The sequence below is a fragment of the Setaria viridis genome, chromosome 7 (genome assembly GCF_005286985.2).
Source record: "Setaria viridis chromosome 7, Setaria_viridis_v4.0, whole genome shotgun sequence".
Lineage (NCBI taxonomy): Eukaryota > Viridiplantae > Streptophyta > Magnoliopsida > Poales > Poaceae > Setaria > Setaria viridis.
Genome location: NC_048269.2, coordinates 24,227,026 through 24,243,731, shown reverse-complemented (window position 1 = coordinate 24,243,731; position 16,706 = coordinate 24,227,026). Strand labels below are relative to the sequence as shown.

The window sequence follows — 16,706 nt, the reverse complement described above, 5'->3', positions numbered from 1 at the left end:
TTGTTCAAACTCCCACAGGGGTTTTGCATTCGCCGAGCTTCTGATGTTTCTAAGATCTTTGATGCACCGGGTAGGTTCCTCCTTAGCGTGTGCTGGTTCTACTTCTTTTTGCACCACAGGTTCTTCCTTCTTAACTTCTGGAGTTCTTTTTTGAAAATTCCAGCAAGTTTTTGTGCCCAGATGATAGTTATCTCATTCTCTGTTTACGGCTATTCCTTTGCTGATTTTCTGTAGAAGTTGTGTAGCCTCCCTAAGAATTTTTTTCCATAAGGTCTCCTCCTGCACACATTTGAACAAACTCCCAGCATTTTTGGGTTAGTGAAAAATAAAATGTGTGCAACAACATATCACCTGAGAATCCAAGCTTAGATCCTTGTTCGAGTAGTGTTGGGGGGAAATATTAACGACCTCCTAATACCCCTTAATACAACAATCATGAAGGTCCAGGCCCACCTACGGTAATGATGATTACCGCCGACCTAGCATGGGCAGGGAACATCCTGCTCCGTCTCGCTCGACCCAGGGCCCCGGGGTCGGACACTCCCGACCCCTCGGTGGCGAAACACCGCCTCTCCCGACCCACGGTCCCAGGGTCAGGTGCGCCCGACCCCTCGTCGCAAGGCTCCGCCTCGCCCGACCCTGGGCGTAGGGGGTCGGACTCATCCGGGCCCACAAGACAAGGGTCCACCTCGGGCGCAGGCCGGAAGACGAGGGCGCGGATTTCGTGGGCCCCCACCGATCTTGCCATGAATGCGCCGCGGCTCTGGCGTGCAGAAAGGCGCCCGCGCCCCTCGACGTGACCCGCCACAAGTACCCGGGTGGAACACTGTAGCCACAACCGCACAGGCTACAGTGGCCGCGGCTCCCCCTTGATTCGCCATAGGGCACTCATAGCGTGCGCCGCCCGGCACAGGAGGGAGCGCCGCCCGTTCTCGCGCCCAGCATATCCAGCGACAGGGACGTGACATCCGTGTTCCATGGGACGTAAGCAGGACAACAGGGGTCAGCCATCTCCCCCGACGTGCACAGTCGTCACGACTAGACACCATCATCATGCCCGGCAGCGACGGTCGCTCGGAGGATCGGCGGCAGCCGTCCTCCTTCGGTGGATGCGCTGACAGGAGCCGAAGGGCGGAGCAGGAGGCGACGACCCGAGGACTTGGTCCTTCTCCTTGTATTTTACTTTACTTAGCTTATCTCCTTTACTTCTCCAAGACACCCGGTCTCACCTGTAACCCTGAACCCTCCTTGCGCTATAAAAGGAGAACCAGGGGCCCCAAGACAGGGGACTCTCAAGCCAACAGAACCCACACACTCACCTCGCGAGCATCAGTGCACACCCAAGAGACTTGGGACCGGCTCCCTCTCTCGCCCGTTTGTAACCCCTACTATAGACTTTGCGTGAGCAACATGAGCAGCTCCTGATACTGGACGTAGGGCCTTCCTTGCCCGAACCAGTCTAATCCCGTGTCTTCTCACGCCACCATTCGAAGCCTTACGCGCATAAAAAAAATTACTAGCCGTGGTCTTGATCTGCTAATCTTGACAATGACAAGTAGTCTTTTGTCTGTTGAATCTATCCCAAACTTGATCTATTCCTTCATCTTCTCCTCACACAAACATGATCACTTCCTTCTGAAGGTTCTGAAGTTTGCTCACAGAGAAAAATCTCCCACAAAACTTTGTCATTAGTGTCTTTCTATTCCCCTTTGCATCGAAAGAAGCTTCTGTATACCATCATTTCGCTTCACCTGCAAGTAAAAACGGAAATAGATTCCACCTTAACCAAGCTGGCAGAATTCTTTCTTGTTGTAGCGTGTTGCACAATATCGTAAATCGCTCAATATATCTATATATATTAGCAATCTCCACTCCTTGGAAAGGATTGCTTCCAGCCATGTCAATTATTCCTTTATCCAAGATGTGCTCCTTGGCTGCAAGCACTGAGTCGGATTTCTGCATGTCGAATTGATCGGTTAATGGAATTGCATAATCCCTCAGTGATTTTTCTCCTTCCTCCTTGTAGTGATTGATCAGAGCCATCTAGACGCAAAAACAAAAAAAAAGGTTTTCTTTTCCAGAGAAAAAGTTAGATGTTAGAGGTTAACAAAAATTAATACAAAGCTAAACGTAGCAAAACTGACTTGTTTCCCGACAACGGTGCCCAAAAAGCTTGTTGACGGCAGTTAGCACGCCAATTTGTGAACCGCAAGCGTACGGATCAGTTATAATTCTTCCCTTAGAGTAATCCTCTAAGGTTTATCAATCTGTGGAATAAGTGGATTTGCATGCTTAACTAATCACTAATCTATGTAACTGAAAGTTCTTTGTATAAGATAGGATTGAACTAACAAAAAAAACTAACGATCTAGATTAAAGCAGATAGAGAGTATGGATGTAAATAAGATAGATAAAATGATTGTCCTAGGGATCAAGGATCACTTTGTAGATGTAATCACCATGCATTAAAAAACTAGATCTAAGTGTTGTTGTGAGTGGATGTGAACCATGCCCAACACTTTCCCTCTTGCACGTTGTCACTGCACGAGGATACTCAATTATTGAACGATAAGAACAAGGCATGATGATTGTTCTAGGTAAGCAAATCAGAAATCCAAAGTAGCACTGGCCAGCCATTATATGAAAGAGAATCCTCAAGGTATGATAGATAACAATCAATCTTAAACAAGAGGTTTAGCGATTATAAATCAAGATCTCCATATAAGCTCGAGGACAAACAGAGACTTTATCTCATGATCTTACACATGTTGACAGAATTCTGGATAAAGATGGTCCTGTAGATCAATTGGATAGAAGACGACGATAAACAGGGGAAGGAAAGCTCCAGGCCAATTGGCCTAGGCACCTCCAAGCCGATCGGCTTGGGAGGTTTCTCCCTCCTCTGGTGCTTCGCTTCGCGTGGCTTCTTGTAGATTCAATTTTCTCTCCGCTTTTCCTCCTTGTGGCGGCGGTGGATGGTGTTTACGTGGTGTTTTCTCCTATCTCTCTCCAACTCTTCTTCCTTGAAGTCCATGAGGGGGTATTTATAGTCTCCCATAAGCGGTAGCTCTGAGTCAATGTCGGTAAAAAAACCCTAGATATCATCGTAGACTTCATGCTGAAGAAACGGAAGGTCGACCGGGCCCTAGAATGGGCCAGGCTGATCAGCCCAGAGGGTCCCAGGCTGATCGTCCTGGGCCCTTCCTGGCCCTTCTGGTCCTTTCCTTCCTCGTGCTGGCTTCCCTCGATGACCCATGTCCAAATATCCATTAAACTCTTTATACAAACCTCCTTGATTATATTATATTTTCTGCCAAAATACAATATGCTCCAAAATACAACACATATGCAATAATGGGGTTATTTCAAGTGCCAAGTGGCGGGTTAGTATAAGAATAAGCATGAAAACACTAGTTAAATAGCACAAAAAGTGTGTCAATAACGAGCGTCAACAAAGGGTCATTCCTGAGGTCATTCCACATTTGGTAGATGATGGGTTATCTATTCTGCAATATGCAGATGATACAATCATATTCATGGATCAAGTCAGAGCAAGCTAAAAATATGAAATTATTGCTCAGTGTCTTTGAACAGTTGTCGGGTCTCAAAATTAACTTTCACAAGAGTGAGATATTTTGTTATGGAGAGGCCAATTATTACGAACAACATTATTCGGAGCTGTTTGGATGCAATCTAGGGGATCTTCCTTCCAGGTACTTAGGGATCCCGATGCACCATTGTAAACTCCGTAATGCGGATTGGGGTGCAATTGAGGATAGATTCAAACAAAAACTAAGTACTTGGACATATGGTGGTAGGCTGGTGTTATTAAATTTAGTGTTGAGCAACCTTCCTATGTTCATGATGTCCTTTTTCGAAATCCCAAAAGGGATACTAAGAAATCTGGATTTCTATCGATCAAGATTCTTTTGGCAAGGCAACAATAACAAACAAAAATATCGCCTAGCCAAATGGGACATCTTGTGTCGACCCAAAGACCAAGGAGCGTTGGTGATGGTGGTCAAGCACCGAGAGCGGGGATCCGGAGGGACCCCCTTTTAGAGATCCGATCTGGGGGTTAGTTCGTGCGTAGAGATTCGAGAAGCGTTTAGGGGAGTTAGTATATGATTTTACTAGGAGAGTTTTTAGATAGGTTCAGACCGCTTGGTAGCGTAATACCTTACGTCCTGTGTGTTATGTTGCTAGAGTTGTCTGTCTTGTTTATACAAGAGCCTGCCTTTTATAGGCCAAGCCTAAGGGGGGGTTGGTTGGGGCGAGCCTTGCATCCCAATCCATCCCTTTACATTGTGCATGTGAACGTGGCAGCCCAATGGCCGCCCACGTTGCTACAGTTCTTCTGACATGCCATCCACTTGCCCTGACGCCTTCTTGCCTTGGTATGCACGGCGTCGGAGCACCCCATCCAAGTCCTCTGTATGCCAATCACCACATTTTACCATCTTACTTTGGTAATTCTTGCTCCTCTCAGTCCCGGGACAGGGGACAATGGACCTGGCTCTCGGGATCCCTCCCGGGAGGCCTTTACCTCTTTCCGGGTCTGCGAGGTGGCCTAACCCCCTGGCGGAGTCCCCGGGAGGCTTTCGCAGCCTCCTGGGTCCATGTAGTGGGCCCACCCTTCTGGCAGAGGGCAGCCGAGAGCTAGGCGGGCGCTCTTGACACGAGGGTGGCGTCCACCGCCTGTTAGACGGGACGGGTGAGGCCGTCAGTCCCCGAGGTATCCAGACACGTCCCATCAACCGTAATGATGGTGTTTTTACAGGGACGGGTCACCTGCTGACGGCCTACCTCAACTGACGCGCCTTTCTTTCGCCAAGATACGGCATTGCTTGCTTAACTTGGAAGCAAACTTTCCTGGGTGCCTCCTCGACTGTGTCCCGCTCCCTTTGCGTGGGTCTTCAGTGGGTCCCATAATGTGGAGGCGGTATTTTCCGGGCCCTTCCTAGGCATAAGATTCGTAGGGCCCATCTTCTTAATTGGGCTCTGCGCGGTGGAAACCTCTTTCCGTAGGCGGGCCCCACTTGTAAGTGCCTTTTCGGGGGACCCTGTTCCCTTGGCGCGACAAGTGGGAATAACAGATCTTTGGATTAAAAACAAATGCCTCCTAAGCAAATGGCCATTCAAATTACTCAATGAAGAGGGGACCTGGCAGACCTTACTTAGAAATAAATATCTGAGTTCGAAATGTTTGACGCAGGTTAAAATTAAAGCTAGGGACTCACATTTTTGGAAAGGTTTGTTAAAAGTCAGAGAAGATTTTCTAGGATGGGGGACATTCAAAATAAAAGATGGTTGCAAACTAGATTCTGGAAAGATACCTAGGTAGGGTGAAAACCACTTAAAGAGCAATTCCCAAATGTGTATAATATTACCTACTATCCTCACACGACCGTGACTAATGTTATGAATCAAATGCTAAATATCTCCTTTCGAAGGGAGTTAATCGGGGATAAATTGGTGGCTTGGAATAACCTGGTGGCTAAAGTAGCTAACTACCAGCTAACTACTAAGAGAGACAGGTTCTATTGGGAGCTACATAATAACAGCATGTTTTCGGTTCGGTCTATGTACCAATATATAATGAACCAGGGTATCCCTTTCACCCAAAATTTTATTTGGAAATTGAAAATTCCTCTAAAAATAAAGATTTTCCTTTGGTTCATCCAGCGGGGTGTAATATTAACAAAAGATAATCTAGTCAAGAGAAATTGGAAGGGTAGTAAAAATGTTGCTTTTGTGATAGTAATGAGACAATCAAGCATCCATTTTTTGATTGTCATCATGCAAAAGCTATGGAGGATTGTTTATATTGCTACCGAGTTGACTCCACCTTGGATGGAGGATTGTTTATATTGCTACCGGGTTGACTCCACCTTGGTCTATAAATCATATGCTACGGAATTGGTTAACGAGCATAGATAATAAGATAAGACATTTAATCTTTGTGGAGGTTGCGGCTCTTATGTGGACGATTTGGTGTACTCGAAATAATATAATTTTTAGAAAAAAAAATCACCTCTTTTATGCGGGCAGTATTCAGGGGAGCTTATTGGCTACGATTTTGATCCGTGTTGCAACGTGAAGATACAAGGGAATCAGCTCGGGTAGCGAGTAAAGCGTTGGAGGTCGTCGCTTTGGATATCTTCGCTAAGAACGGATGGAGAAGTAATAATAGACTTTGCTTATGTTTTTTCTCTTAGGATAAGTGAACTTTTATTTTCATCTCAGTGTAAGCTGAATTTGCTGTAAGAACTTAGCTGTGGTCGCAGAGACGGGAGACAATTCCATTTTCTAAAAAATGTGCTAAGTCGAACCAGATAAGTAGTAGGTTCCACGTAGGAAATCTTATTAGCAACGTTCGTGCTTTGTTTTTCTTCTCTTAGCTCTTTGCTGATATAGGCATACGAAGTTTATATCTCCTCGGTTTTTAAATATACATCATTTAGAACAACCAAATGGTGGGAGTACTTAAGCTATCGGGTTGTTCGGTGGGATGTATCATGTATGGGATTACTATTTGTTTCCACTTTCGTGCGGGAGTCCACGCCCCCATGTCCCTGAATCCAGCGGCAGATGTCTCGACGGAATAGTTCAGCTTCGGTCAGGAGCAGCGTCGATCGGCGTCAGTCTGGTACTATCCGTTGAACCAGTCGAAAGGCCAGCCAGCTGCAGATTCAGGTACGCAGCGGAGGGAAAACTTGACCAGAGTGAGTGACAGCTGCATAGTAAGCACATCTCGAGGATTCTCGATGCACGTGCAGGCAGACACATCAAATGCAGCGCAGTGGAGGGTCGGAGCGGAGCTGTGCGTGTCCTGGGGGATCACCGATCACCGGCGGATCGCAAGGTTCCGTCGATTCATTTAACAGGCTGTTTGGCAACAGTGTGTTAAAATTTAACATCCGTCACATCAAATGTTTGAATGCTAATTAGAAGTATTAAATATAAATTAATTACAAAATTAATTGTACAGATGGAGTGTAATTCGCGAGACGAATCTATTAAGCCTAATTAGTCCATGATTTGACAATGTGATGCTACAGTAACCATTTGCTAATGATGGATTAATTAGGCTTAATAGATTCGTCTCGCGAATTAGCACAGGGTTATGCAATTAGTTTTATAATTAGTTCATGTTTAATTCTTCTAATTAGCGTCCGAACATTCGATGTGACACTGTTAAAGTTTAACACCTCGTATCAAACACCCTCTTAGACGAAACTGATCAATATGCGGGGGAACGAACTCAACGAAGCGTTGAGTCAGTTTATCAAACAAAATTTGCATGTCAAAATGGTAGCCGATAGACTTGCTGAATCTCACGGGCGTATGAATAAGACATGCAAGGGACTTCCCTATATGGAGTCCTTGCTTCAGCTGACTCGTGTCTATTTAACTACTCCTCTTCATTTCAAATTGTAGATCATTTTGATATTTTTAAATATAAATTTTACTATGCATCTAGACATGAGTGTATATCTAGATGTGAGTGAAACTTATGTACCTAGAAGTGCTACATGGATAGATAGGTTGGGGCGGCCTTGGGGCTACAGTTACAGGCCAAGAGCAGGCACAGCTTATCCGTGTTGATCCAAAAATTTATACTACAGTGACAGCCGAATTACGGTGAGGCAGAGCCATGAATGACAGAGCAGTGCAAAATTCAAGGCTGGATCCAGCGATGAGCTCCCCATTGACGGCGTGCATGCGCATGCTGGAGTACTCGCTGTTGCTCCGTCATTAGCATCCTCCTTGCTAATTTGGTCACGGTAATGTGATCTCTAAACCACCACTATTATTCATCTAGGCGTATAGTACTGGACTATATATTATTCGTTATCTCCATGGTGACTTTCATTTTTTTATAATGAAAGTGGTGTGTAATTTATAAATAGGTTATGTGTATTTTGTGTTCATCTTTTTACGATGACAACGTGGGTAATTTGTAAATAAACACATGGGCTAATTTTTTAAATAGTAGTGGTCCGGGGAATTTGTATTTTTTTCTATGATTAACATGGTAGTTCCCATGCCTTGCGATTAGCGAACATGGAGCCTGCTTTCTTTGTCGGTCCTTTCAAGCCTTCGATACTACTCCTTCCGTTCTAAATTCTAAATTATAATCCTTCTGTTCTAAATTTTAGAATTATAAGTCGTTTTGTATATATTAGACATAAGTATATCTAATAAAATTAAAACGACCTATAATTTAGAATAAAAAGAGTAGATAGATAGTGCGCAATACTCAAATCTTTTTATAAACTACTTAGAATAAGCGTAAGTACAGTAGAATCATACGTATTTAGGATTGAATGCAGTGATGCGTTATTGCACTGTACCTACGCTACCAGGTTGGTCCTGCACCTGCAATTTCTTCCCGACAAGTTTGGGGGCCGACAAGGCAAGCATGCATTACACGAGGCCCGCGCATGGTCTGTCCAATGTCCATACTCTACTCTCCATCTCTAGCCACTGAAAACAACACGGGAAGCAGGGTCACTGACGTCCATGCTACGAGTACCATTCTCCTCGGCCGTCCAAATCTCTCATTTTTTTTACAAGTACGAGCCGGAAACCTATCTAGGTGTGTGTTCCTCTTCCTGAACAAGATCGTAGAGAGAACATACTCCATTTCTTGGTCTCGTAACAACTAACAAGCATGTAGTACGACTGCTGCAGCCTGCTAGCTGCTCCATTCTCCCACACAGCTAGCTCTCAGCTCTTCCTCACTGACCTGACCGCTGAGTGACGACGACCAAGCGTGCATGGTCCTTGCGCCATGCCCATCATTATTCCCTTCGCTTGATAATGTCTCTGAATGTCCCCAACGCAAGGGTCTTAGTAAATTGTGTTTGCATATAGTTTATGCACGGCTTGTATGCATGCCACTTCCAACTGTAATTCTACCGCCCCCTATCTAGGCATCTATCTGTAGTTTATATGTGCATGTGTTACCCACACTTGGAACCCGAGGTGACTGCATGCCTGATCCTGTAGATTGCTGCCGGGGCATAGAATCCAAGCCTGATCCTGTAGATTGCTCACACTGTAGCTGCTAAGTGCTCTCCTGTCACATTGTGTATGTAAATGCGAAGAGCAACGTTTGCTTGGAGTTTCTTGAGTTGTTGCCACATTCAAGAATCAAGAAGCCGGCCGGCGCGGTCACCGTGATGACGATCTAGCGCTTGCAACCTTTTCCCGTCTTTGTGTATGCTCCCTCCGGATCGGACTGTGCCGTTGCACGAGAAAGGAAAAAGGGGGTAGGGTCGTGGCACGCACTCGACTGCTCGATCGATATGTGACGCTCGACTCCAGCGAACTGCCAGCCCAATCATGATAGGATACGGTAGCCAGGCCGGCGTATCTTGACAAATTGCCATGGCGCTGCTACGGTAGATCTCGCTCGCATCGCGCCGTACATGTAACGACGACGACGCAGGCGATCGATTTTTTGTCAGATTCCGAGCTACTACTACACTAGCTCCGATCGATCGACCGCGGCTGCGACGCCGCCGGACGGCCTACGACCTTATCGGTCGATCTTTACGTGCAATCAATCGTACGTACGTCTGTTATCTTGCTGCGTCCCGCTTCAAATGAAAAAAGTTATCTTGCTGCTTCTTGGCTTCTTGCAATATTCTCCGACAGGATGAGGATGCTGAGTTATTTGATACAGCATGGCGCCAAAAAAGGCGTGAATGGAAATGGACTGCGAGCGTGCGTGCGACAATCAGCCTATGGTTTGATCAAAACTACGCCCTATTGTTTGATTCAAGCGTGCCAAAATTTACATATTCAGGATTTTGTCAGGCTACTTCCGTGTAATTCAGTTCAGTTCCTTAGTTTTTGGTTGGGTCTTCTCAATTTGGCCCATGGACTGAGTTTCCCCTCCTACACGAGGAGGCCCAAGTGATAGCCCGGCCCAACACTAGAACCGCCTCTGCTGCTGCTGGGGTCGGCACAGGCACAACGCACCCGCGCCGCCGCTCAAAACGCAGCCGAGGGGGAAAGGGAAGCACGCCCAAAAATTTCCCAGGTTTTCGCCTCTCGCGGCGCACCAGCAAACACCCGGAGCGGCTCGCCGTCGGCGCGGAGGAGGTACGTGACCGGCGCTGTATTACAAACCTACTGGGCTAGGGGCGCGCGCCTGTCGATTAGGGTTTTTGTTTAGCCGCAAGATTTCTGATTTAGCTTCCGTTTGTGCTAACCGTCAGCTTGATCTCTTGCGTTTGTGCTTTATTTTCCGCGCGTGTCAGCTTGGCTAACTGGGTTTGCCCTTTGTTTTCCCCTTCGCAGGAGGGCGGAGGATACGCGATGGCGGAAGAGAATGTAAGTTGCTCTGTTGGTGCTGTTTAAGGATGCAAATTTCTCGTTTGGATTTACTGTTGTACTTTTAGAAGCCGAGATTACTGTGGGGAACCCGATTATTTAGGCCGGAATTTCAGTTTAAGATACATTCCAAGACTTTTAGCCTCGTATTTCCATATTATTTTCCTTACCCTAGACCTAGGCTAGTTTGTTAGTTGTGAGGTAATGGTCAGGTACAACCTTCGAATTTTTCACTCAGAGCCTTGAATTGGCTAATCCCAACAATTATGTTTAGTGAAAGTGCTTAAGTCAACTGTTGCATTCAGTTTTTTGGAGCAAGGTGCTGTTACTAGGTACTTACAATCATTTGGGTCTGCTACTTATGTGTGCCATCTTTCCACAAGAGAACTTAAGTCAACTTTTTGTTTGAACAAACAAGAAATGTGAAATCGGTCCCATTAATGCATAATGCCTTCTTACAGCAATGTTAGTAACTAATCAAGGACTTAAGCTTATCTTGCTGCAGTCAACCAGTGAAACGGTACTTGCAACTTTTTTTTCTGCGTCCTTTAATGATCCAGAACTTTTGTTATGATCAAGATTGCTAATTTGACCAACTTTTTAAGGGCTGGGCATTTTTATGTTAACCAAATCTCGTAGACTCGAAACATTTTCTGCCTGAGCATAGATGTTGCTGTGATATCACAGAGAAATACAGTTTCTGGTGGAATCATTGGTATGCGTGATTTTTGTGCCTTACATTTCTAACCTCTATTGGTAGACAGAGACAATTCTAACTCTATATCTTTAACCATTTACAGCAGGCTGGAAAGAAAGAGGAGGAGGAATTTAGCACAGGTCCTCTGTCTGTCCTAATGATGAGTGTTAAGAACAACACCCAGGTGTGAACTTTTTCCTGTTTCCCTGCAGTTGTTTTCTCAGAAACCTGTGATCATTGTGCTTCTTTAATTTTGTTCTTTGGGTTTCATACAAAATATGAGACACCAGTCGGCAAATGGAAATAACTTTGACCCTGGCTCAGCCTCTGTTGTTCACACTAGATCTAATTTCACTGTTCCCAATTCAAGAACCTGACTATTATATGACGCATAAAAGCATTTGTTTTAAGTTTCTGTATCTAGTATCCTTTGTGCATGCTCTAGTTGGTTTTCGAGCTTATTCATCTGCCATCAGTTGTAGTTGTTGCATTGATGTATATCTTCTTAGTCTTCAGATTGATTTAATGGTTAAGTATACATTGCACCATGTTGATGTTGCCCTGCTGCACTTTGTCCATAATTAGTCAGCAAAGTTAAAACTTCAATATCTGAATGTCTTCAGGTGCTCATCAACTGCCGCAACAACAAGAAGCTCCTTGGTCGTGTTCGTGCTTTTGATCGCCACTGTAACATGGTGCTTGAGAACGTGCGGGAGATGTGGACCGAGGTAACGAGCTGAGCTATAAGAAGGCTGTGATTGTTTCATATTGACCCTACAAGTTGTTAAATTTTTTAAAGTGTGATGGACTGTGACTCGTTTCTTTATAGGTCCCCAAGACTGGCAAGGGCAAGAAGAAGGCTCTGCCTGTGAACAAGGACAGGTTCATCAGCAAGATGTTCCTCAGGGGTGACTCGGTCATCATCGTGCTGAGAAACCCGAAGTGAGCGTCCAACAAGTCACATTGCAGCTGTTCCCTCGATCTGGGATCTGGGGAAGCCATGTATCTGTTGAAGACTGAACTGTAGCTTATCTGCCTTTGTATGTTTTGGAGGATTAACTGGTAGTCCGGAACCGCTGCTCATGTGGCATGGTGATGGCGCATGAGCACACGTTTCATGAGTTTGTTAACTGGAGTATGTACCTAGCAACTGCAGTGTTTGGATCACGGAATGCTATGCCTGCGTTTCTGGTTATACGGGTCTTGCCCCTTCGTGTGCAGTAACCCTTGCATTGACAGTGTAGCATGTGATTGTTCCTACTAATGGCTTTGCATCCCCACTCGTCCATCGCTGCTAGGCGTGGGCCATGGACGCCGCTAGCACCAACGCATCAGCACGGGTGTGGCCGTGTGGGAGCGCCCTCGTCGGGGATGGCGCAGATGCGTAGCCGTGGCCGCAAGGCAGCATCGCGTAGCCGTGTGGGTATGTGTTGCCTGCCGGGGCCGGATGCGAACTAGCTGACGCGGAGGCTCGTGCCCAGTGTGTGATTCTGCACAAGTTCGCTTCGTTTGTCAGCAATTTTCTCAACTATCCCAGGTAGGATCGGATAAGTTTCGAGTCTTATGCTTAGCGCTACTGCAGCACACGAAGCAGTTGAAGATGACCATGCATTTTGATAGTCGGTTTATTAGGCATGGAGCAAACCCTTCAGAGGCCACTTTGCTGAAGCTTGTCGAACATCACAGGTGGAACAAAAGTGCACAACGGTGGGATAAGAAAAAGGTGCACAACGGTGAAACGAAAACACACACGAGACGAAAGAAGATGATATATGCCGCTCAACTTGTACAGCTACAAGGGCGGCGGCACTGGCTCAGACATCGGAGGGCAGCAACACGCGAGCAGGCCGCAGCAGCTGAGGAACCACAGGCTGCAACAAAGAAACACACGCGCGCCACCGATCAGATGAGCAAAGTGTAACCTTGAGGACGACCAAAGGAGGCCTCGTGTCATGTGTGTGCACGTGAACATGCTGAGATGTGGTTTGCTTTGTTGCCCCCAATCTCCTGTCGACAATGCAGAGAAGGCAACGTATTGAGGCGTGGTGGAACGAGAACTTACCATAGCCGGAGACGGCCATCGCGCACCGGCTCGGGAGCTGGTGGAAGCAGAGGCACCTGGGGAGACCAGGCGGCGGCGGCGGGAGGTGGATCCATGATCGCTAAACTGAAACGGCCAAAGAGACGGAGTAGAATATATGTAGTGGCTTTGCGATAACTCGTGACATGATTGACGGTTATAGATACCCGGCTACTGTAGAGGGTCCAGCCGATCATTAATGGGTCGGTTTGACTTGATGAAGAAAATAGAAGATAGAGTCCAGTTAGAACTCTTCATGTGTTGTAATCCGACTAGATCTCATTTATAGTAACCGACTAAGGGTTCTTACCTCTCGGAATATATAAGGGGAGGTAGTGACATCCCTAGGAGGAGGAACCGATCCAATCTCTCGATACAACAACCAACACCCGAACGCAGGGTGCAATACAATCCCCAAAACAGAACGTAGGGTATTATGCTACACTGGCTGTCTGAACCTGTATAAATCTCTATGTCTTATGCCTTGCGTTACCAAGTTCATGGTTCTGCGATCCTCTCTACCTACAAATCAATCATCTGGATATCCTACGTGGACTGCTGGCTACTAAATCGGACAAGCGATCTTTGTCACCTAACGTTCTTCAATGGAACATTGCCCAATGCCCGCACCTGACAGTCTGCTGCGATTCCGGTTCCGGCGACGCATGGACGAGCCTCCTCTGCAGCGCATTACCCGAAACTGAAAGGCTGAAATATGCAGCTGAAGGTAATAGTTTCAGCTTGTTGCATTACACCGCTCTGACGGAGCTAGCCTGATCTGGTCTGGTCTCTGGTGTATTTGGACTCCAGCTCCAACTCCGGGACCTCGACCTCGGCCGTCCAGCCAGACTCCAGAGCGGATCAAACGCTCCCTGCAACAGTGGGCCCAATGGTGTGGATCTGGAGCGTTGGATCGCATATTAACGGTTAGATTAGCCTTGACCCTCATCAAAGAGAGCAAAGTCTCCCCGTCCTCTCGAGCATCTCTGACAGGCCGCCGCTCCTTCCGGATCTGGGCGAGGCGAGCTGCGGCGCCGGGGCGTCGCGGGGAGGGGGAAGGGAGGATGAGCTGGATCGGGCGCAAGATCCACCTCTACAATGTCACCATCGGCCTCTACATGCTCGATTGGTGGGAGCGCTACCTCTTCAGTATCCTTTCCCCCCGATCGCTTCTCCTGCTGTCTCGTCGTTCCCATCTCCTCCCGATGATTTCTCAGTAGATCCATTTTAGCACCCGGCTCAGTGTAGTTGCCTTTTTGTTCCTTGTCTTTCGTTGTTGAATCTGTGAAAGCCGTGCGGGGATATCCTGTGATCTATCGAATTTAGGCATCTTTCGGCATGCATTGCGTTAGCAGTATTTCTTCCTTTGGCAGCGGCAATTTCACATCTTTCGATTGTAGTTGCCATCTGGGATACCAGAGCTTCCTTTGAGGAATTATACACTAGTAATAGGGAAATTTGTAGTTTTGTAGCCCCAACTATTCGGAGAATATGAGTTGTGTAACAATTTGTATATTAGCTCGGAAGTTCAGAAAGTTTTCTTGCAGATGTTGCGTTTGTCTGCCAATCATAGCAGAGCTCCTACACTAATCCAGGCTTAAAATGACTCAAAGCACTATTTTAGGAAGTCTGAATTTGGATTGTATCATTGCCATTTTTTTTTCTAAAATATGCTGAGAAAGTCATTGTGCACCTGAGTCTTGCCTAAGACAAAGTATTCCTTGTGTACCTGAGTCTGGCTAACCCTGCCCTGATCATGGCATGCTCCTCGAGTCACTGTTTTAACAGTATGCAGCCATTGTTATCCTGCAATTAAGAGTGCTATGCACCATTTTCTTCCTGGTTGCTTTAAATTTCTAATAATACCAAGTTCTATAGTAAATGCTAATGTTCATGTCCACATTGGCAAATTAGCTCCACAATACATAGAGAATCCTGGAAAACAAGATATCGATATTTACTGTCCCTCCACTTCATAAACCCGGAAACTGTGCAAGAAATTTTAGAGGCAACCTTTTATTCAGTAAATTATTTGTTTTCCCTGCCTTTTTTATATTTATGCTGATAAAAAGGCTTTAGTTGATACATGTACACATCCTTTTGACTTTCTCTTGTGTCTTCATGGAATTGAGTGCTGAGTGTGCTGAAGAATATCAGGAACTCTAAAGTTTTTCAATGATGCTGTCCTTTACTACCCCATAAATGCTCCTAAAATAACATGTTATCCCTTGACAATGATTAGATATTTTGATGGTTTGCCTCTTTTGGTACATTCTCCGGTATCTCCTTGGGTTCTTCCAAAGGTACAAATGGCTTGCCTTTTTCAGACTAAGCACTTTCTGATTGAGCCAAAATTGTTTCGGCTGTCATATTCTCCCTGAATCAGAATTTGTGAGGAACTCAAATGGCCATACAAGCATATTATTCGTCCAAGTTTCATCTTTTGTGAAGATGCAAATTCATGAATAAAGTGTAGTAGATATAGGTACAGTCATACAGTAGCAAATACAAGCACAAACTTTCATTAAGCTATTTGTGTCAAGGACACGAGGAAAATATTCATCCTAGAATATTTTGCATTCACTTGTATTTGCCATCTGTGACTAAAATACTATCACTGCCTCTTGAATGTTAGATATCTCTTCGTAATCTCTTTCTTTCTTTTCCTTTCTTTTGTTAAAGATAGAATCTTCGTTGGAATGTAATGCCAACTTTCTATGCCTTGCAGTAATCTGAAGACACTTTTCCAAGATGGAAACTATCTTGTGGGAGGCAGTACATAGCCATGATTGGACGAAATCTGCTTATGATCATTTGCCTGTGTAATTTCATCGGTTTAATTAGTTGTTAACTGCGTAACAGAGAAGGAATTAGACAATTATCACCGTGTAGCCATTTCTGTATCTCCCCGGAAGCTAAAAGTCTTCTGGTATTTCTGTCTAGTGGAGGACAGTACAAATCGATTGTTGTGCAAGATTGACATTTCTGTGTTGTACATGATTGTCATCCCGCTGTGCTTCGTGGACACACCACGACTCCTCTGTGAGATTCATTCCTGATTTCATGTATTCGTACGGTGTGTTATTCATCAGTTCATCACCGAAGTCCAGGGCCTTTTGTCATGTGGCTAAGCATTAGTAACTGTTCATCACCAGATGCATAAATCTTCCAAACGCAGCCTTTACTCGGAATGCAGGTTTTACATTCTTCAAAGTAACTGTTCATATTCCTCCAAAAATCTTGATTTTTCAATCCAAACGCAGAACACAAAATGATGAGCAGTACCGAACGTCTACTATAGCTGAGCTGGTTGTTGCAAGGTCCTTGTCCTTGCTACGCTGGGTGCATCCATGGAAGCACCTATCCTTCCTGCATTCTCCTGGCATCTTCCAGACAAGCCAGGCCTCTCTGACGTCGGAACGGTTAACAACTCTTGTCGCGGCGTTCTCACCCAACAAACCATCGGTGAATCCATCAGGAGTCCAGGCCTGTACGTCGGTTCATTCCGAAGCGTCAACGTTCGCAGCTACTGTCAGTAGTGCAGAAGCAATCCGCAGCCGGAATTCGCTGCCACCCGTCATC

General features: G+C 45.7%; 2 protein-coding genes and 1 long non-coding RNA gene across 4 annotated transcripts; 2 read left to right on the top strand and 1 right to left on the bottom strand.

Moving 5' to 3' along the window:
• Window positions 1-9,942: 9,942 nt before the first annotated feature.
• Window positions 9,943-12,239, top strand: LOC117864163 (uncharacterized). 2 transcript variants are annotated; one of them, XM_034748179.2, is made up of 5 exons: window positions 9,943-10,116; window positions 10,315-10,347; window positions 11,151-11,228; window positions 11,668-11,772; window positions 11,874-12,239. In XM_034748179.2, exons 2-5 carry the CDS (start codon window positions 10,333-10,335, stop codon window positions 11,988-11,990), a joined length of 315 nt encoding a protein of 104 aa, XP_034604070.1. In that variant the 5' UTR covers window positions 9,943-10,116; window positions 10,315-10,332; the 3' UTR covers window positions 11,991-12,239. The 2 variants fall into 2 exon arrangements, with proteins under 2 accessions (XP_034604070.1, XP_034604069.1); XM_034748178.2 differs by having other exon boundaries at window positions 9,968-10,116; window positions 11,148-11,228.
• A 399-nt stretch (window positions 12,240-12,638) lies between these two features.
• On the bottom strand, window positions 12,639-13,273 carry LOC117864165 (uncharacterized). Its single transcript, XR_004642356.2, has 2 exons — window positions 13,107-13,273; window positions 12,639-12,915 (listed from the first exon to the last, which is right to left on the bottom strand). It is a non-coding gene; the product is annotated as an uncharacterized lncRNA (long non-coding RNA).
• A 728-nt stretch (window positions 13,274-14,001) lies between these two features.
• On the top strand, window positions 14,002-16,119 carry LOC117864164 (uncharacterized). Its single transcript, XM_072294942.1, has 3 exons — window positions 14,002-14,273; window positions 15,367-15,427; window positions 15,853-16,119. The coding sequence occupies exons 1-3, from the start codon at window positions 14,189-14,191 to the stop codon at window positions 15,905-15,907; spliced, it is 201 nt and encodes a 66-aa protein (XP_072151043.1). The 5' UTR covers window positions 14,002-14,188; the 3' UTR covers window positions 15,908-16,119.
• The last annotated feature ends 587 nt before the right edge of the window (window positions 16,120-16,706 follow it).

Coding starts and splice junctions, on each gene's coding strand:
- LOC117864163 (XM_034748178.2), top strand. Junction 11,229..11,667: donor GTGTTAAGAACAACACCCAG/GTGTGAACTTTT, acceptor GAATGTCTTCAG/GTGCTCATCAACTGCCGCAA. Junction 11,773..11,873: donor TGCGGGAGATGTGGACCGAG/GTAACGAGCTGA, acceptor GTTTCTTTATAG/GTCCCCAAGACTGGCAAGGG.
- LOC117864164 (XM_072294942.1), top strand. CDS start 14,189: ATGAGCTGGATCGGGCGCAAGATCCACCTCTACAATGTCACCATCGGC. Junction 14,274..15,366: donor GTGGGAGCGCTACCTCTTCA/GTATCCTTTCCC, acceptor GACAATGATTAG/ATATTTTGATGGTTTGCCTC. Junction 15,428..15,852: donor CTCCTTGGGTTCTTCCAAAG/GTACAAATGGCT, acceptor TATGCCTTGCAG/TAATCTGAAGACACTTTTCC.